The 19691-nt window shown below is 36.2% G+C and overlaps 3 protein-coding genes across 15 annotated transcripts in view; all 3 read left to right on the top strand.

Annotated features, from left to right (window-relative positions):
• The window catches only part of si:dkey-151g10.3 (serine/threonine-protein kinase WNK3), a 28895-nt gene extending 27164 nt beyond the window's left edge, over window positions 1-1731 (top strand). For both annotated transcript variants that reach the window (XM_055166404.1, XM_055166405.1), the window contains 4 exons: window positions 9-241; window positions 328-414; window positions 669-832; window positions 921-1731. In XM_055166404.1, the coding sequence (XP_055022379.1) occupies window positions 9-241; window positions 328-414; window positions 669-832; window positions 921-1445 (1009 nt within the window). In that variant the 3' untranslated portion in view covers window positions 1446-1731. The remainder of the gene's footprint in view (window positions 1-8; window positions 242-327; window positions 415-668; window positions 833-920) is intronic.
• A 1891-nt stretch (window positions 1732-3622) lies between these two features.
• On the top strand, window positions 3623-13711 carry phf8 (PHD finger protein 8). The gene is made up of 22 exons (XM_020929640.2): window positions 3623-3920; window positions 4369-4585; window positions 4672-4757; window positions 5192-5318; window positions 5963-6123; window positions 6217-6358; window positions 6432-6618; window positions 6711-6873; window positions 6947-7034; window positions 7331-7437; window positions 7519-7610; window positions 7869-7958; window positions 8026-8307; window positions 8381-8463; window positions 8593-8762; window positions 9765-9850; window positions 9940-10058; window positions 10144-10469; window positions 11166-11261; window positions 11348-11457; window positions 11545-11905; window positions 11993-13711. The coding sequence occupies exons 2-22, from the start codon at window positions 4488-4490 to the stop codon at window positions 12079-12081; spliced, it is 3063 nt and encodes a 1020-aa protein (XP_020785299.1). The 5' UTR covers window positions 3623-3920; window positions 4369-4487; the 3' UTR covers window positions 12082-13711.
• A 429-nt stretch (window positions 13712-14140) lies between these two features.
• The window catches only part of huwe1 (HECT, UBA and WWE domain containing E3 ubiquitin protein ligase 1), a 30227-nt gene continuing 24676 nt past the window's right edge, over window positions 14141-19691 (top strand). For 7 of the 12 annotated variants that reach the window (XM_055166375.1, XM_055166377.1, XM_055166376.1 and 4 more), the window contains exons 1-13: window positions 14141-14238; window positions 15365-15419; window positions 15497-15571; window positions 17273-17320; window positions 17418-17606; window positions 17788-17886; window positions 17970-18176; window positions 18277-18429; window positions 18503-18565; window positions 18661-18738; window positions 18818-18868; window positions 18941-19109; window positions 19176-19276. In XM_055166375.1, the coding sequence (XP_055022350.1) occupies window positions 17496-17606; window positions 17788-17886; window positions 17970-18176; window positions 18277-18429; window positions 18503-18565; window positions 18661-18738; window positions 18818-18868; window positions 18941-19109; window positions 19176-19276 (1032 nt within the window). In that variant the 5' untranslated portion in view covers window positions 14141-14238; window positions 15365-15419; window positions 15497-15571; window positions 17273-17320; window positions 17418-17495. The remainder of the gene's footprint in view (window positions 14239-15364; window positions 15420-15496; window positions 15572-17272; window positions 17321-17417; window positions 17607-17787; window positions 17887-17969; window positions 18177-18276; window positions 18430-18502; window positions 18566-18660; window positions 18739-18817; window positions 18869-18940; window positions 19110-19175; window positions 19277-19691) is intronic. The other 5 variants (XM_055166383.1, XM_055166374.1, XM_055166381.1 and 2 more) reach the window with 4 other exon arrangements.

Genomic DNA, 19691 nt, shown 5'->3' with positions numbered 1-19691 from the left:
TGTTACAGACACATCAAGGAGGTGGTATCCCTTCAGGCTCAGCAGAATAGGGAACTTCAGGAGCTTTATCGTCAGCTTCGTTCTCTTAAGGACCAGAGGCAGAGTTTGCCTGTTGCTCTGTCCCAAACCACACCGCTCCCTGCAGCTCTCCCTGTTTTGTCCCCACGAAGATCCCGACCAGCCAAGGTCAAGCTCAGGCGACCCCACTCTCACATGGACAATAATGGAGTTGCACTTTCAGGTATTAAGGTATTTTATTACTACTACTGAATTCATATTTTACTTCGTTCCTGGTGTTTAACATTTTGTCTGGTTGTACTCATCTAGGTATCCAAATGTCAAGTAGCTATTTAAGTAGTGATCAGAGAATACCACTGGACAACCCACAGCAGCATTTCTCTACTACTCAAAGAGGTATAATTTACCAACTCACTGCTAGATGATCAGTGACAGAAAATTGATGTCCTAGGCTTCCCATCTACCTCCAAAACTCAAATGTAGTCATAGTAGTGACATAGTTTGCATGCTTTTCATCATCACAATGGAGAGCACAACAAAGAGAACATAACAGGCACATGAGTAAAATGTTTGCGTTAACTCAGCTGTACAATATGCAATTTTTGTAATCATAATACATGTTTCATGTTGTTTTTGTTTTTTTTTAACAGATCATAGTCCTCTAAGAAAAAGCACATTTACAGATGAACTGCACAAGTTGGTCGATAACTGGACTAAAGACCCAGTGGGATCTACCCCTCCCAAACCTTCGCTGAATCAAATAAAGCAAATTCAGCAGGTTCAAGAGTTAGGGGGCTGGAGCCATTCTCCAGAGGTAAGCCTACAAAAAAAATAACAAAACAATATCTAGTATACTACAATCAAAACACATTAAAATCACTGTATCCACTTCATGTTAACAGCCGACTCAGCCTGGTTGGTTTCCAGTTTCTCCCCTGAATCCCCAGACGCCTCCAGCTCCAGGGAGCTTGTCTGTGACAGCCTCCTCTCACTTCACAGGTACAGGAGGAAACCTGTCTGCCTTGCACTCTCTTGGACCAACCCAACAGATGCAACAGAGTTTACACCTGCACCAGTCTGTCCCCATTCAACAAATGACCTATCAGCAGTCCCCATTGCTACAACAGATGGCACCACCATCACGGATGCAAGCATCCGTGTTACCCCAGTCACAGACACAGCCCATCTCTCAACTAGCTCTCTCCACATCTCAAAGCCAGACCCTGCTGCCTTCCCAAATGCCTACATCTCCAGTTTCTGCTACAGCACCTCTGCTCCCTGTCAGTGGCACCACCTCAACTGTGGAAACTGCTGCTATGACCCAAGCCACTTGCACCGCTGCGTGCTCTACAGCTGCTGCTCTGCCTTCTAGTGCCAAAATTCACCCAAGTCCCCCCACCTCAACTCTTCCTTTGGGTCAAAAATGAAACTGAAGTGTGATGACAAGTAATGTTTTATGGCATGGAAAACCATTTGGTAATAGATGTAACTAATTTTGAGCTGTGTGTTATATGTGTGGAATGTGGGGTGAATGGGAAAGGATACAGAGAGGTTTGAGCATGTATAGAACAAAGGCTTCATAATGTATGAACTTGGATAACTGATTTCTCCAGAAATTATGAAGGTATGGATTTGTGCATTTGTCAGCAAGTTTTACTACTGATTCAAACTCTTCCTTAACTGAAATAACATTTAAGTCATACATGTGTCTTGCTCCTTACATTAAAAGTAACATTGATTAAAAAGTGCAATTAGCAATGGTAATTGCGCATGTGATGTATTTTTTTTCCTCAATATTTTTTTAAAGTCTACATAAAGACCATAAAGCAAGTCAAGAAAATGCTGATAAACCTTCCTGTCAACAATTATGAATAGGAGCATGTCTCACTAAAGAGCATGTTAGGTTATTTGGCTTTCACTGTTATTATCTAGAATATTTTTATTTGCATCCATGAAACATTTGTGTTGCAACAACTTATTTGACTTCAGACTGCATGACTTAACCAACTTGCCTAATCTAATGTTAGCATGGCAAGTTTTGGCCTCTGCAGTATTATAGATGTTCTTTACCAGTGTTATCACATATAATACAATATTTTACAGAAAATCACATTTGGCATTAATTAAGCATCAGTGTACAGAAATACTTGCTTTAAAAAAACATGAGAAAGAAAACTGCCAAATCATGTTGACAAGGGAAACCATACGGGTTATTCCTAAATGCCTTTAAATTTACCACATTTTAATTAGACTATGGATTTATATTTTTGTGTGACAAAAGTATGTGAGAGTCCTGTTGTTTGTTGCTATTATGAATTTGATCCAAATTGACTTTTATTTAAGTCACTGATTTAAACCTATATAAATAAAATGTTAACTTTTTTTCTTTTAAGAAAACAGAAATAGCATAGATGGATTTTACTATCAGACATTTTCTGTCCTACAGACAAGGTCTGATCTACAGTCTACAGGCTATCTACAGTCTTAGGCTACTGGTGTAAGATTAAGCTTACCTGAGCTTTATAGGCCTAAACTAAGGTACTCAGTAAAGACTTCATTCCTTTTTATTTTTTATGTAAATGTAGATTTAATAACTTTAATTCCAAATGAGAAGCTTATGAACTTTGCCATACAAACGTTTGACCTTAAATAGTCATATGGTAAATAGATTATTTAGATGCCGTGGTTTTGCTTTAGAGTAAAAAATACAGCATTGCACTTGTTTTTAACTGACTTTTTTATTTTAACACTTAAATGAAGAATATAAAACTAAAACTGTATTTGCAAATAGTTACACATTGGTGTGGAAACTGCAAGTGCACAATAGAAAAAGTTATTTAATAACTTTTTTTCTTCATGATTAAGGGGGATACTGTGACAACAGCCACAAACTTCAGCTCAGTATGGGTTGAGAAAGACTTTAATATATGCTTAAAATGTTATCTAAAAGATAAATGTTATTTTTGTATTAAACAGGGTGTACAAATTGTAAAATAATGTTGGATATTCACACATTGGAGAAATTATAAAATCCTTATGACACTGGTTTTCATCTTTTTTCTTTATTTTTAAAGGAATCCCTCAGCAAAAACAATATGCCTAATAACAACCGCCTACATCATTCAGTGGCTGAGTCAGATTTACATTTACAGTGTGTGTTTCTTTTACAGGACAATAGGTTTGGAAATAAAGAGGGCACCAGCAAGTTGAGCTTTTTTTTTTTTTTTTTAATCCTTGTTAAATTCTGGGGAAGTCCCATATTTCGGGGAATCACCAAGATATGAAACCTTAAAGTATATGTTGCTGGTGAATAGCCTCTGTAGATGTGACTAATCTCATTGATTATATTCATGTTTTTGTAACTAATCTTAATAAATTATGAGTTACATCCTGTACCTCGTGTGTCTGGTCTAGTGCACTGCGCTTTACTGATTTGAAAACTAAATAGCATAGATCGGAGTTTTAACAAATGTGAAGACATTTTAAAATATAGACCTGGCCTACAGATTCTAGGATTAATTTTAATTAATAAATTTTATAGAGGAGAATCTACTCTCAAAGCCCCATGATCGATGTTGAAAAACTACATTGGTCTCTTTTCAACCGATTCCGTGACGTAATGACGCGGTGACGCTCTTGTCTTTGAAATGGCGCTGATGCATTTATACTCGCCGTTATTTATTATTATTTTGGACGCTTAAGGTCTGATTTGACTGTGTTTATAGATTTTTCGGAAATTTATAGACCAAAATTTCATTGAATTGCCTATTTCAGCTTACAATGAGAATGTGGCGTTTAAAATAGCTAATAACTATATAACAGGGCCGCTACTTCCCCGGACTTGCGTAGGGATTACATCTGCTTTAGCAGCGCTGCTGCTTCAGCTATCTTACGCTAACTCGGTAAGTTGGTGTGTTTGGCTTCTTTTGGCATGTTTCGTCCCTCCCTACATAATATATTTGCAAATCAAGTATGGTGTCGTTTCCAATATTTTTTCTTCTCTGTAAAACAGTCTTAAAGTATTTGGTAAACACGGCTAACGTTAGCTTCGTATCGTATTAGCAGAACTAGCTAGCTTAGCTTGGTTCTTTGAAAACAACACAGCCACATTGTGTTTACAAACAGCACATGCGAAATGTTTAATATCCAACCTACTTATCTACATATGTCATCAGTGCAAACACCACATCTTATTGTTTAATCTAGTTCTGTGTAATTCTTATTATTACTGAGCATTTTAAAGTAATTAGCGTTACACAATATGTATAGTCCCTTAGACAATTGCTTTCTTAAACATGTATAAATTGTTAAATCAATTAACATATCTGATGTGATGGTTCTATCCTACAGGTCTTTTTATGTATATGGACCATGAGGATTACTCATTAGCATTAGATTCATATCTGACTTCAACCACCAGTCAAGTGCTGGTCATTTGCAACAACAAAGCGGTATAAAACTCATCCAGTATGGCATCTGTACCAGTTTACTGCCTGTGCCGTCTGCCGTATGATGTGACACGCTTTATGATTGAGTGTGATATTTGCCAAGACTGGTTTCATGGAAGGTGAGTTTGTTAGGCATAAAACATTATTATGTTACGTACTACTGTTTGTTTTAAGAGGAGATCTGTAAGTTATTTTTCCCTTGTAGCTGTGTTGGAGTTGAAGAGGAAAACGCTGCAGAGATTGATCTGTATCATTGTCCAAATTGTCAAGTTATACATGGACCCTCTGTCAGTAAGTTTTCAATTCTTTTTTACTTGTACTTACTCCTAGCTCTGCTATGTTTCTTACAGAATCAACTGAGATTGTGGTGACTTTGTCAATAGGTTTTTATTATTATTTTTGACATTGTATTTACAACAATTTTTTGAGTAAAACATCACATGTATTTCTCAGGAATTTATAAATCAAAATAAATAAACAAACAAACAAACAGTCCAGTAGCTAAGTTTATATATAATTCACAAAATCAATTGTGATTAATGAGAGGGACCATGATCAGAAAAAACAACAGTGTTGAACTGTATTACTTGTATATGTAAAAAAAAAAAAAAAAAAAAGTATAATTTGTAAAACCAAATTATTGATAAGGCTTTAGGGCACCAATAGTAAACACCTCTTTGTTTTTGTTGAAAATTAATTTACTGATATTATTTGTTTTCTTTTAGTGCGTAAACGACGCGGAGGAACTAAGCAGTCAGATACAGGTGCTGCTGGGGTCAGAGATCCAAGTCGACCTGTGAAAACGGGCAGTGCTCAGTTTGTCAGAGAGCTACGGAGCCGCACCTTTCCAAAGTAAGTATCTGCATCAGTGTATTTTTATAATTTATATAATATAATTTATATAAAATGCAGTTAAATTTACATTAAAATAAAGGCTCTGTGCACAACCGAGCCCTAACTAGTTCAGGTCACAAACAACAGTATTACTGTCCTTACCTACATTATATTCTAATGTATCACTGATAACATCTTAAGCACTACTCCACCGGATGGCACTTATGGGTAAGGTAAGGGTTTTGCCTCTTGATTTTGAACCTTAATAAATAATAATAACACCACAAACTAAACTAATCTACTTATAAAACAATTGTTTTTATTGTCTTTAATATAACTTTACTTTATTTATACTTTATCTTTGTATCAGCTCTGAGACAAAAACACATACCTTTTATAAACACATAACTTAAGTATTTGTATTGTTCATAAAATGTTTTACATCTTGTCAAACTATAACTCACTGCTTGGAGCCTGATGCTTAATATTAATTTATACTAGTGCATCTCGAGGGAAATCCCCTTAGGAATTTAATGGAGGTAAAACGTAGGTTGATAACACTGTGACCGTAATTAGCCAGGCTCTTTTGTGCATAGAGACCATTTTATTTTATATTTTTAAAAGACAACATGTATGTTGTTAACATGACCAATTTCTTCAAGTGCGGATGAAGTCTTACTGAAACCCACCGGTGCCCAGCTCACAGTGGAATTTCTTGAAGAGCACTCGTTTAGTGTTCCTGTTATGGTGCTTCGAAGGGATGGTCTTGGGATGACTTTGCCTCCATCTTCATTTACAGTCAGCGATGTAGAAAACTACATAGGTAAATTAGTACAATAATGAACACTCTTCTTTCTGTTACCTTGAATGTAGAATTTTTATGTGTTCTTTATTTTAATTTTTTATATAATCACAGGTTCAGACAAGGAGATTGATGTGATTGATGTGGCTCGTCAGTGTGACTTGAAGATGCGTTTAGGAGACTTTGTTGAGTATTACAACAGTCCCAATAGAGACAAGGTTCTTAATGTAATTAGCTTGGAATTCTCTGAAACCAGGTAAGACTTTCTTCTGTAAAGATTCCAATATAAATGGCAAATTAGAAAAACATATATTTTTGTAATTTTTCAGACTTTCAAATTTGGTGGAGACTCCAAAGATTGTAAGAAAGCTGTCATGGGTTGAAAACCTCTGGCCAGAGGAGTCTGTATTTGAACGTCCTAATGTACAAAAGTACTGCTTAATGGGAGTCAAGGACAGCTACACAGACTTTCACATCGACTTTGGAGGCACCTCTGTGTGGTACCATGTTCTTCGAGTAAGAGCATAATAAAACCACTAAGTACTTGTACATTACTATTATTTAATATCACTAATGTACATAGCTTATTCTGGTCTTTTGGTCTGTAGGGTGAAAAAATATTTTACCTGATCTCCCCCACACCAGCCAACCTGGCACTTTTTGAGAGATGGAGCTCTTCTTCGAATCAGAATGAAATGTTTTTTGGAGACCAGGTTGATATGTGTTACAAATGTTCACTTAAACAAGGGAACACATTATTTATTCCAACTGGTATGCAATCATGGTCACTATATTTAATTTGGTATGTTGTTTTTCACACTACTTAAATTTTATTGAATTGCAGGATGGATCCATGCTGTCCTTACTCCAGTGGACTGTCTGGCTTTTGGAGGAAACTTTTTGCATAGCCTCAACATTGATATGCAACTACGGTTGGTTTTGTAAATGCTTGGAACTGTATCATTGCAGAAGAAACACAACATCTTGTGATATCAATGAGTTCCAGACTTTAGGTAGACATAATGTAATGTTTTTATCACAATTTGATCTTTTGATGATGAAATCTCACTAAAGTCTGGAACTCCACTTTGGATGCGAAATTATAGCTGATATAACTGTGTGTTGAACATGTATTGATCCAGAAAAAACATAACAAAACTTGTAACATTTCACTTATGGGCCTGGCTATTTCTTGTGATGCTAATAATAACCTTTCTTTCCTTTTTAGAGCATATGAAATAGAGAAGAGGTTGAGCACAGCAGAACTATTCAAGTTTCCCAATTTTGAAACTGTATGTTGGTATGTTGGAAAACACCTTTTGGATACTTTTAGAGGTAGGTGTTCAAGCTTATTCATGTTCATTTTTGTTGCTTCTTGTTATCATCAAAATATATTTTTCTATGGGAAATGTTTAGGTTTAAGAGAGAATCGTAGACACCCTGCGTCTTACCTTGTTCATGGTGCTAAAGCATTAAACAATGCTTTCCGCAGCTGGACACGCAAAGAGGTTTGGCAACTTTTTATATATTTTTTTTGATTTACCAGATGCTTTTTGTAAATGGTATATTTATGCTATATATTTGGCTCATAATTTTTATTTATTTATTTTTTTTTTTCATTATAAAGCATCTCAAACCTTTTTAATCCTGTACTTGTCACCGTTAGTGGTGTGCAAGACTGCTTCTCTCTGTAATGAACTTTTACCATATAATTTTTTAGCTGAAATTAAGTCATCACTTTCAGTTTTTGTTTCTGTGCTCCCAAGGCATTAACAGAGCATGAAATGGAGATTCCAGAAAACATCAATACTCAGTTGCTGGTAAAGGACCTGGCAAAGGAAATCCGTCTGGTTGAAGTAAGTTTTTGATGTATCATAATTGTATTTGTTTAGAACAAATTTATTTATTTATTTTTTCTAATAGGACATCTTTCAGCAAAACATTGGCCGCACAGGGCCTCAATTTCCAGGGTCACCACTCACGAAAACTCCCCTTGCCACATCCCAGAATTCGGGACGCCCCCCTGGAAAGAAGAAAGGGCCAAAACCAAAAGAAGTTCTGGGATCTCTAGCACAAGCAGGAGTCAAGAAAAAGAGCCAGAAAGGAGCCATGAAGGTTGAGCCAGGAGAACTTGATCTCCTTGAGATTCACACAAAGCACACACTGAAGAAATTTCAACCTGGCAAATGTAAAGGCAAAAACAAGGTAATATTTGTAGTCTGAATTTATTTTTGATTAAAAGTATGCTCATTCTGATCATCTTTGTATTTACTTACAGTTTGAGCTGCCTTTGGATGATTTTGAAGAAAAATTTAATAAAAGCAAATTAAAGCTTGTGTTAACCAATGGAAAAATCCAAGGGTAACTTTTCAAATTATACAGTTTTATTTCATCCCTACTGACCAGTCATCCGGGATTCATAGATCCGTAGTTACATTTATGACTCTCATTTTGTCTTGGAGACATAACTTTTTATTAATTTATTTGTAGAAAGAAAGACGGTAATAGCAATGGAGCAGGATCAGCTACTAGCTATCAACAGCTCGAGATGGAGGGATCCAGTGCCTCTGACTTTGAGTCTGAGGATGAGCTACAAATTGATGAGACTCCTCCTCCAAAACGCAAGCAAGCAACATCCAGCAAGAAGAAGAAACTTAGTGGTAAGGCCTAAAATCATTTTGATCAAGTAACTACTTTATCAATCAATCAAACTTTATTTATAGAGCACTTTTCATACAAAAATGCAACACAAAGCGCTTTATTATGTTAAAAAGATCAATTTGGTCTTTCAAAAAAAGTTACTTTTCCTTGACATGTTTCTGATGCTTTCTGCATCCCAACTCTAAAAAGTTAGATGATGTTACGGTGTTGGTTTTGTGTCTTGTCGGCTGGCACACAGATTTTGGTGCCAGTCTCCACCTGCATTAGTAGGGGATCAGCACCATCTGCAGCCTGACTTGTCCAGGGTATAGTATTCTAGGTTCTACAATACTGTCTGCCTTCCCAATTATATTTTTTCCTATTACATTCTATTTTGTATTCTTTCGAAACTTTATGTAACATTTTTAAGGAAGGATGTAGAAGGCATCCAGAACATGTGAAAGTTTGAGAAAAAGCTGTACTGGTCTTTATAAAGAAAGCCATATTGAAAAGCAATTTTTTTGTTGTTACCTCCGCCAAGGAGGTTATGTTTTTGCCGGCGTTTGTCTGTTTGTTTGTCTGTTAGCAACATAATTCAAAAAGTTATGGACCGATTTTGATGAAATTTTCAGGATTTGTTGGAAATGTGAAAAGGAAGAACTGATTTCATTTTGGGTGTGATCCGGTAGAAATCCTGGATTCTGGATCACTTTGAAATTTTAGTTAACATTGTGGTAAATGGGGCCAAAAATTTTGTTTCTCAATATCTCGGTTAATTATTGACCAAACCCCATGAAATTTGACTCAGGGATGGACAATGGGATCCTCTTTCATATTCCAAAGGCTGATCCGGATCTGATCCAGAAGACTGATTTTATCGCAATTTATATAAAAAATGGGGGTAGTCCTTGGCGGAGGTCTGCGCTCTCAGAGTGCTTTTCTAGTTTAATCATTTAATAATGAATAAACTTATTATTTGCCTTGGAGATTCAAGTCATGAATGTTCTAAAATGTGTTCGTAGGTCTTCCAAGGAAGCTGCCTAGAGCAAAACCTTGCTCTGATCCAAATCGAATCAGAGAGCCAGGAGAGGTTGACTTTGATATTGAAGTAAGCACTTTAGAATGTGTTTTTTTATTTTTTACTGTCAAATGGGAAAACATATACATTTTATCTCAATATATTTATATTTTTCTAAGGAGGATTATACCACAGATGAAGAGACCCTAGCAGCCCATGGAGTGAAGGGAGGTGCGGGAGGAATTCTTGACCTACTCAAGGCCAGTAAACAGGTGGCAGGTTTTGACCCAACCCTCAGGTAAACTTATAGGGTTTCCTATATTGTATAGGTTTTATATTTTTGTTTTCATGGTTCAGACATTAAAGGAAAATATTTTCTTCAGTGAGGAAGCCCCAGCCTCCCCCAGCACCCGTGATGCTATACAAGGCATGCTCTCCATGGCCAATCCTCCCTCATCATCTTCTTCGTCATCCTCATCGTCACCTTTATCCATTTCTGGAGGGTTGACGGAGGGACTAGGTGTGGTGAAGGACAAAGGAGGCAAAGCTGTATGGGTGACAACTGCAGGGGTTAAAAAGCCAGAGAAGAAACCCATTATTCAGAGACCTGGAAAACGGCCCATCAAACGGCCGGCACGGCATCTGAGTGATGAAGAGAGTCCTGATGAACAAGAGACGCTTGGAACCTGTTTTAAAGATTCTGACTATGGTAAGAATAAGACTTAAAATTGGTTTGTTTTTAGTGAACCAAGACATGACATTTCTGGTTTAAAATTTTCAGAAAACAATAGTTATCTGAAGTTTATCGATATTTATATTACACTATTTTATGATCTATGATGTTGTGTCCTTATCACAAACATACCAGGAGTTGTTTTGTTTCATTCACACAAATCCTGCATATTTAGCTTTTCTCTCAAACGGAAAACTCCACTGTGTTTTTTAACTCCATTTACCTTTACCGGTATCATTTAGATCATTGCAGCCCTGGAATTTCCAGTTTCTACTAAACAAAAGGTAAAAGGTAGCTGTTAACTTCAAGCCGTCACAAAGTGGAAGACAGAGTAATGAAAGGGTTACTCAAACACGTGTGAATGAAACAAAACACAACTACGCTCACAAGAGTAAATTTGCATAATATTTGAATACCATTTTAATAAGAGAAATAGAGTTAACAAAACCACATTACCGATTACTTATGATATAGCCTTCCCTTATTAAAAAAAATGAGCTTGCAAATTGTATGACTACAATCAGGACAGGGTAGTACTTTATGAATAAAGTACTGCTCCTTAAGCTGCATTCTGTTTGTGTCATCTGGGTCAGAGTTTAATTCAATTGCAGATTAATCAAATATATTAGATAGGTTCATTGAATAACTAGAGCACTGTTTATTTTTATATAGTTTACCCCTCTTTGGAATCGGATGAAGAAGACCATGCAAGTAGAGCCAAAATGAAAAGAAAGAAAAATTGGGACGATACACCTTGGAGTCCAAAGGGTATTGTATATAATTAAAGAAAACAAATGTCAACATTTCTTATAACTCATTCAATATATAACAATGTAACTTCTTTTAAAATATAGCAAGGGTGATGCCCACTCTTCCAAAACAGGAACGACCAGCCAGGGAGGGGGCAAGGGTCGCATCTGTAGAGACAGGTCTTGCAGCAGCTGCTGCAAAATTGGCACAACAAGTATGTTTTAAGATTAAGCTTTTCATTTCTCCAGTTGTTTATTTTTAATCATATTAGCATTTCATGCATGATTTTCTTTTAATTTAGGAGCAGCAAAAGCCTGCAAAAAGAAAGTACACCAAAAAGCCGCGTCCACCACCACCTGTAGCGTCTCCTCCCCCTGTGCAGACTGAGCCCTCTGCACCATCACCACCACCTACCAATGAATCCCCTGGAGACTTTAGCCCGGACCGGAGAATGGACTACTACTCTGCCAGTCTGCTAGACCATGAGTACACAGCGGGCCCAGGACCCTTTGGCCCTGGAGGACCACGAGGCAGTGGCGCCATGGCCCCTGGTGTGTTCCTCACCTCTCGACGTCCTTCTCTTTCTCCACAAAACAGCAATTCTCATTCGGCTGCATCCCCTGCAGCATTAGCCAGCCAGGGCGTTGCTGGAGTTGGCCAAGGTAAAAAAAAATTAAACAAAGTCTGTAAATTTCAAGCATACTCATACTTTTTACTGATATTATATCTGACTTTCATTCTATTTGAAGGAAAACGCCCAAAGAAGGGACTTGCAACAGCTAAACAGAGACTTGGAAAAATTCTCAAAATCCACCGCAATGGCAAGCTTCTCCTATGAGAGAAATAATTTTTGTTAAAGGAGGTTTGAAAAAACTCATTTATATTTTGTACTTAGAAATAGTGTTTACACTTGCATCTTGGTATGTATTTTACAGTTGTCACTAAAGTTATTGTCACTTTCAGCTAAGTTTTTTAAAATATTGGGTATTCCACTTAATTACAATCATTTAGTTTAAGAAAAAGTTTACCAAATGCTATCAACATGAAGCAGATCTGTGCACAGCAGTGCCCCAGCTAGTTCCAGTCACTAACAGTAACTAACAGCAGTGTGCACTCCCGCCTCTGTTGTAGATGTAATGTTTTTTTGCAAAGTTGCGCTAAAATAAATACATATTTAAGGTTTTAGGTTGCTTTATTATTACTAACAACATCTTAAAGGTGACAGATGCAAAATTGAGACTGTTGTATATGGAGTGATTCATGCCTGTTTAAGTAATTATACTGTTCTGCACCACTGTTCAGAAAACACTTGTGTGACTCTTTAAAGTTTGTATTAAATTGCAGTTTATATGTCATACAAGTAAAAACGTTTCACACATGCATGTGTGAACCCTCCACAGGGGGACTCTAATGTAGGCATTTTATTTATTTATTTATTTTTTATTTTAGCACACCTTGGCAAAAACCTTCACAGAGAAATAATTGGTTAAAGCAAGATTCATATTCAAGATTCATATAATTTTACTTTTAGTGTCTGTAACTAACTTTTAAAGGGATGTAATTGTTTTGTAAAAAAAAAAAAAAAAAAAAAATGTACAGCTTTTCACATCTACAGATCTAAGTATATCCTACTGTAATTTTTTTTTTCTTTTAACCCTTGTAATACCTCAGAAAATGATGGTCTCAAGAAACAAATCTTTCAGGACATAAGTAGTTAACATGATTTTGGATAGTCTGCTGCATCAGTTACCTTTTGTATTACATTTGTATTGTTTATATATCCTAATACTCATCTATTTTCTTTGTAAAAAAACAAAAAACAAAACAAAAAACAATTACATGAATGAATAACTTGACATGGTCTATTTATTCTAAATATTTATTTTTTACCAATACAAATGTGACATTAACTACCTTGTCTATTTAGTTAATTTTAGATAGTGCCCTAAAGAATATTTTATGATCAATCAAGACTTGTACAAAACCACGTCAACAATTTATTTCTATTTTTTTCTTGGTTGTATATATTTGTACCATCTGCAATGTATATAGGGACAGAAAAATATTAGAACTGACTGTAGGTTATGTCCAGAGTATTGGCAGCACTCTTTGGGCAAGCCTAGGTTTGTGCTTATTCCCACAGAATGTACAAGTAACAAAATGTAGATTTAGCAGTGAGTAATGTGAAAATACAGGATTTTAATCGATGTGTAAATATGGGTTGTAATTTAAGTTCTTTTATAGTTCCTAACTACAATATTTCGTAAAATTACTTGTACATGACGCTTTGCTGTATTTTGAAAACACCCCCTTTTTTAAACTTTGTACTCAGTAATTGTCATGTCAGTTTGTCTTTTGTCTTGTGCTGGAAAATGCCCTTGTTAAATTTCACTTAGTTGTATTGTGTTCTTTTATGTTACTATATGCTGTATGTTATAACAATGTTTTAAATATAACTTTAAAACACATTATTGTCTATATGATTGTTGCTTTATGCACCATTTTATATTATTATATCTCTATATCTATCTATATGTGTGTGTGCGTGTGTGTGTGTGTGTGTAAATATAATGTATATATGTATAATCTATATTAAGTAAGACAAAATAATAATAAATTAAATCACATTTTAATGTAATATATAGTGACAGCAAGTAACATGGTGGTGATGGTGTGATGCTCAGTGTGGTTCTACTTTTTTATAAAAAAATCTGCCTATGCTTTTTCAGAAGCCCCATTCGTTATTGGACGTTTAAACGCTTTTTATAATGAATGTTCTATGTGTTTTTTCTATGCAAAATTGTGTTGTGTTGTCATTGTGATTGGTTCAACAAACAAAAAGCGCATTATCATTGTTTTTCACAATAAGGGAGTGCCCCCCTGGCAGAGTAAGGGGAAAACCATGGGATAACGCAGCAAAATGTATTCTCGCGAGAATTCACACTGTCCTACTCGCCAGTGGAAGATGGAGAAGCAAATGTAACACGCATTTGAGGTGAGTTGGACTGTCAGTTCGTATACTAGCTTTCGGTTTTAGCCAATTTATGGGTTTTGTCTACATAGTTTAACCATATCGGAATTATTTCACCACAAACAAGAGTCGTGGTTGCAATTATAGTCCCTTTTACTGGCAAATACGGATATTCTGTCGTGTAAACCGCCATTTTTAATTTAGCCATGATCCCACTGATAGAGCATTGTGCGGTTCTCATCGCTAGCTGCCTAGCGGAGATACCGAATACTCATGTTCGCAGTGTGTAGGTATTTTATGACTCAAAGACTGTAGAGAAACCACGAGTTTCTCCAGTTGTAAAGAGCCAAATCCCCACAAGTATGATTTAAGTTCCTCACCCCTTGCTATAAAGTGTTGTATTTAAAAGCAAAGCAGTAGCATTGTGATGTTCCTTAGCATTGAAAGCTAACGACAAGCTAACGTCATGTAGCATTAACTTGAAACTTGGGTAATGTTAGACTTGTGGCATATTTTCGTTTTCTATGTAACCATGGCTGACTTTCTTAATAGCTATTGAGAATGGTGTGTTAACAATCCGATATGTGGTCTAAAACAACAAGCACATTTATAAAGTAATGTGGAAGGCTGTCATTTTTACTTATATTTCCGCCTTTGATTTGTTTGATCCAGGATAGAATAGCCTGAACGAGATAACGACAACGTCTGTAATGTTGTTTTTTTTTTTTTTTTGTTTTTGTAATAATCAAGCCTGTATGAGCTGTAAACTTTTACGTAGCTACATCATTATGCTCAGTCAGCTGTCAGTGGTGCCTTGCGTGATTGGCGGCATTTTTGTGGGAAACTATATTAGGTATAAATTGATTGACCTGACTAATGCAGTGTCTGTCAGTATTGCTCTTTCCTTGAAGTAACTGGCTTCTATATTTAATTAGTGAATGCCAAAGCATTTGTGGTGTTAATTTGTCCATCATATGAAAGCCTTTAGCATTTAGAATGTCATATAGCCTATGTTGTATTTATATACATAAATTTAAAACAGATTGAAATTCATAGATATCGATTCATTTGTACACTACTACACACCTATAAGTAATAATAATGTATTTGCCGGCTTTTATTATATGTTGGCTGTTTCTTAAAATTTCAGATCATTTTAAACATCTGCAAAACCTGCGATGAAAGCTGAACCAAAGTAATTACTGGTATGTAACGCTAACCTATGTTTGTATTTGTTTACTGTATCTAATGTGTTGCTTTTTATATTCTGTCATATATTCAGGTTTGGGGAAATGATAAACCAGACTGAGTTATTTCATATAAAACCAGGGCTGTGATGAATGGATGCTAGACAATGGTAGTATTATTATGTTACTGTCATGTTGACTTGTATGTTCTGAAGTTTATGCAGATGCCATCTACCTTGTTTGAATATATGTTGGGTGTTTTATTATTATTGTTGTTGTCAGTGGTAATAAAATACAAAATCTATTGGACACAATGGCGTTGTGTCGGTAAGCGTCAGTTACACATTTATATCCGTACTCACTTTTTTGCACACAACCCAGTCTTGACTCTGCCAACAGCTATGTGCTATGGACAGAACCGCGGACAGTCGGGGGGGGGGGGAATAAGACCTCGGATAGATGAAAGTTATTGTTTATTCGTGTACTAGTTAATGCTCAGACTGTAGCATCTGGTAAACAAAACTCGCGGTGTCAGGTTAGTTAGACGGTCCGACAATGATTCAGCGGGTTATTGTGCATTTCTGCTTGCGGCTAATTTACGGCTAATGTGTAACGTTAGCTCTGAAGGCTAAGCTCTTTTGGCAGAGTTTCCCGCTGTGAGGTATTCCACACAGATGCAAGATGTTCGCATATTACCCTTACTGTTATTTACTGTTTTGTTCCCACAAACACCGAACAAGCAAAGTGAAACTGTGAGTTTAGTTTGAGGCCTGTAAAGCCTCGGCCTGGATTTTTTTCAACTCCCGAGTTGTGACGGTTTGGCGGGCTTAACCCGAGCTGACAGCTGTGGTGGTGTTGTCAGTTGGCTTTAAGAGTTTACCTTAATACACATTTTTGTCCTCCACAGTGTTGGTGTTAAAACATGGTTTATTTGTGCGCATATTAAAGCTAATGTTGCGTGTAAATGGTAACGTTTACTACCGGTGCCACAGCGTTAACAATTAGCTTAATAGGCTAACATCCGCAACAGCATAGCAGTTTTTGGTTTTGTTTGGTTGTTTTGCAGATTTATGAGATGTTTGGTAGGCCCACCTGTAATGCCTAGGTAATGCCGAATAACCGTAATTTAAGTAAAGTAGACTTATTCATGAGCTAGTTTATAGTTTTGAAACGGCAATCGGTTTTCATGTTATTGTAACATTCCCTACAATAAAGCTAAACTTCATGTTTACTTTCATTTCTTTTTCATAGGAAGACATTGAAATACAAGACAAAACACACTCAATTCATTGTAGTTCTCCATTAACCAAGTCTTGATTGCCATTCTCTATCCTACATGAGCACTGTTGCATAGTTTATGGAAGTTATGGTTGTCATAAGAATGAATTATGCTGAACGTTTAGATCATGACTTGATGGAAATGCCCAAAACCAGGGGTGTCCGAACTCTTATTTGTTTTTTTCATTCAGGGCCGCATATTTAAACATGTACAAGGGCCACAGACTACAGTGTGATTAACTGAATCTTTTAAAATGTTGCAGTTTACATAGGTTTGTCTGGTCCACCACACAACTTGGAACATTTATGTTTCATTTGTAATTTCTGATGGCATACATTTTCAAAAATTTCAGTAAAGAGGTACAACTTTTGGTAATTTGAGGAAATTAAGCAGGAAGCCGGTACAATAAATGTTGGTCCAAGGGCCATAGTTTAGACATCCCTCTCCGAGAAACTGAAAATGCTACCATGTGTATGTGATCAGAAAATACACATTGAAACTGAGAGACCTGGACACGGAAAATGCTATATTGTTTAGTGTTTTTCTTATCTATCTGTTTGTATTATCTGCCTAAATTGTTTTCTTTTTGTAGGTAATGTGACTAAAATGCTGTTACCTGGACATTGCCAAACTATCTTCTGTAAGTAGAATTCATATTAATAATTTGTCCTTAGTATTTTATTTTTATTTATTATATTTATGTTATTGTAGTATATTTACCTTTTCACTTTGTGTAGGATCAACATCAAAGAGAAGAAGATTTTAGTTTATTATGCCTCAAGTCTCAGTGATTAAGCTGATTGTTTTTCTTATGTATGGTTAATACGTCAACATTTCAAATCTACAGAAGTTTCTTGAAGGCCGCAGTAAAAGGTGTGACAATGAAGGTAGACCGAAGTAAGCTAAAGAAGACCCCTACGGAAGCTGTGAGTATTTGTGTTTTTTTTATATTGGATAAAATTTGTACAAACTAAGCAATGCCTCAGGAATAATTCCTACATTGGCATTGTGTTATAATGTTATATTTGCCTTTAATGTAGATGTAGACAAAATATATGAGAAATAAATACATTATTGATTGAGATTTCATCTCTTCACACTTTACAGCCGGCTGACTGCAGGATACTTATTGAAAAGCTTAAAGCATGTAGTGATGATCAGCTCCTGGTTGAACTGCAGCACATCAAGACTTGGAATATTGGCAAGGTAAATGTTGGTTGATTTCCAACTGTTATTTTATTTGTTTATTTTAAAATCTTACTAAATGCATTTATCCCAATTTATTTTAGTGTGAGCTGTACCACTGGGTGGACCTACTGGATCGCTTTGATGGCATTCTCTGTGATGCAGGCCAGACAGTGGAGAATATGTCCTGGCTTCTGGTGTGTGATCGTCCAGACAATAGTCAGCTCAAAGCTCTGCTGTTGGCAGTACTAAACTTCACAGCTCTTCTAATTGAATATAGCTTCTCTAGGCACCTTTACAGTTCCATAGAGGTTGGTTTGAGCTGATTGTCGCACATGGTCTCTTTAATGAATCAATATAATATAATATATATAATACGTATCTGTTTTTTTGGGGGGGGCTTCTTCACAGCACTTGACTACCTTGCTGGCATCATGTGACATGCAAGTGGTCCTATCCGTGCTGAACCTGCTATATGTGTTCAGTAAGCGTTCCAACTACATCACAAGATTAGGATCTGATAAAAGGACACCATTATTAGCTCGTCTACAACATCTGGCAGAGGTCTGTTTGCCATTTCTCTCAGTTTTTTGTCAAAGAAAAACTTAATCATAGCTTTTCTTTCGTAAATTTGTAGAGCTGGGGTGGAAAGGAAAATGGCTTTGGTCTGGCTGAATGCTGCAGGGATTTGCCTATGACGGTATTTTGCTTGCTTGTTGTCTTAGTCATGTATGATACCTTAAGTAATTTGTTTTTATTGTTTCTTGTCTTTGATACTATAATTCTGGTTTACAGAAGTATCCCCCCAGTGCCACCACACTGCATTTTGAATTCTATGCTGAACCAGGTCCTGAGGTCAAAATTGAGAGAAAGGTAAAGATTACCATTATTTACTAAAATACCATCTTCATGTTTATTTTGTCCAGACTTATTTTAACTGTCCATTTTACAGCAGACAAGTAGTAATACACTACACTATATTCACATTGAGCAGCTTGACAAGGTAATATTTCTCAACCTACCAATATTTTATAAAAATAAGTACAACAAATATTACTGTTTTGGTATTTTACAGATTTCTGAAAGTCCATCTGAAATTATGGAGTCATTGACTGCAATGTATAACATCCCTAAGGATAAACAGACCTTACTGTTCACACACATTCGTTTAGCCCATGGCTTCTCCAACCACAAGAAGAGACTGCAAGCAGTGCAAGCCAGGCTACATGCCATTTCTATACTGGGTAGGAGAAGGTGGATTTTGTAAATGACAATGTAATATGTTTATTCAAAGTACTTTTTCTTTGTAGTTTACTCAAACGCACTCCAAGAGTCCGCTAATAGTATTCTGTATAATGGCCTGATAGAAGAGCTGGTTGATGTGCTCCAAATTACAGACAAACAGCTTGTGGTAAGATATAATGTACCCTCAAAACACCCAAGTCTAGCACACACTACACGATTTTAGTTGAATCTCTACTGCTACAGACCACAGACATGAGAATAACCATATATGATTTAAAGTTGTATCATCCTCTGAGCACAAAGACAAAACTAACTGGATGGTTGATGGTGACAATGACAGCCTTGTTTTTTTTTTTTTTTTTTTTTTTTTTGCTTTTAGCATAATGCAACTCTTACTTTGAGAAAGAAATGTTTCAGAGCAATTGGAGCTATACACCTGTATTTTTAATTGCCTTAAAGGCATTGAGTGCTTTAAGAATAGTAATTATTGTTTTATTTACTGTTTCTGTGTCTGGTGTGTGCTCCTGACTGTCTGCAACAGTAGCGGTGATAACAAGCATGTTTTGGTTGCAATATTACAG

Source organism: Boleophthalmus pectinirostris, unplaced genomic scaffold (genome assembly GCF_026225935.1).
Source record: "Boleophthalmus pectinirostris isolate CB_2022bp ecotype Guang Dong unplaced genomic scaffold, ASM2622593v1 HiC_scaffold_8, whole genome shotgun sequence".
Taxonomy (NCBI): domain Eukaryota; kingdom Metazoa; phylum Chordata; class Actinopteri; order Gobiiformes; family Gobiidae; genus Boleophthalmus; species Boleophthalmus pectinirostris.
Note: the sequence above shows the minus strand (reverse complement) of the source record. Positions and strands in the feature narration are given on the sequence as shown.

Coding starts and splice junctions, on each gene's coding strand:
- phf8 (XM_020929640.2), top strand. CDS start 4,488: ATGGCATCTGTACCAGTTTACTGCCTGTGCCGTCTGCCGTATGATGTG. Junction 4,586..4,671: donor CAAGACTGGTTTCATGGAAG/GTGAGTTTGTTA, acceptor TTTCCCTTGTAG/CTGTGTTGGAGTTGAAGAGG. Junction 6,359..6,431: donor TTGGAATTCTCTGAAACCAG/GTAAGACTTTCT, acceptor GTAATTTTTCAG/ACTTTCAAATTTGGTGGAGA.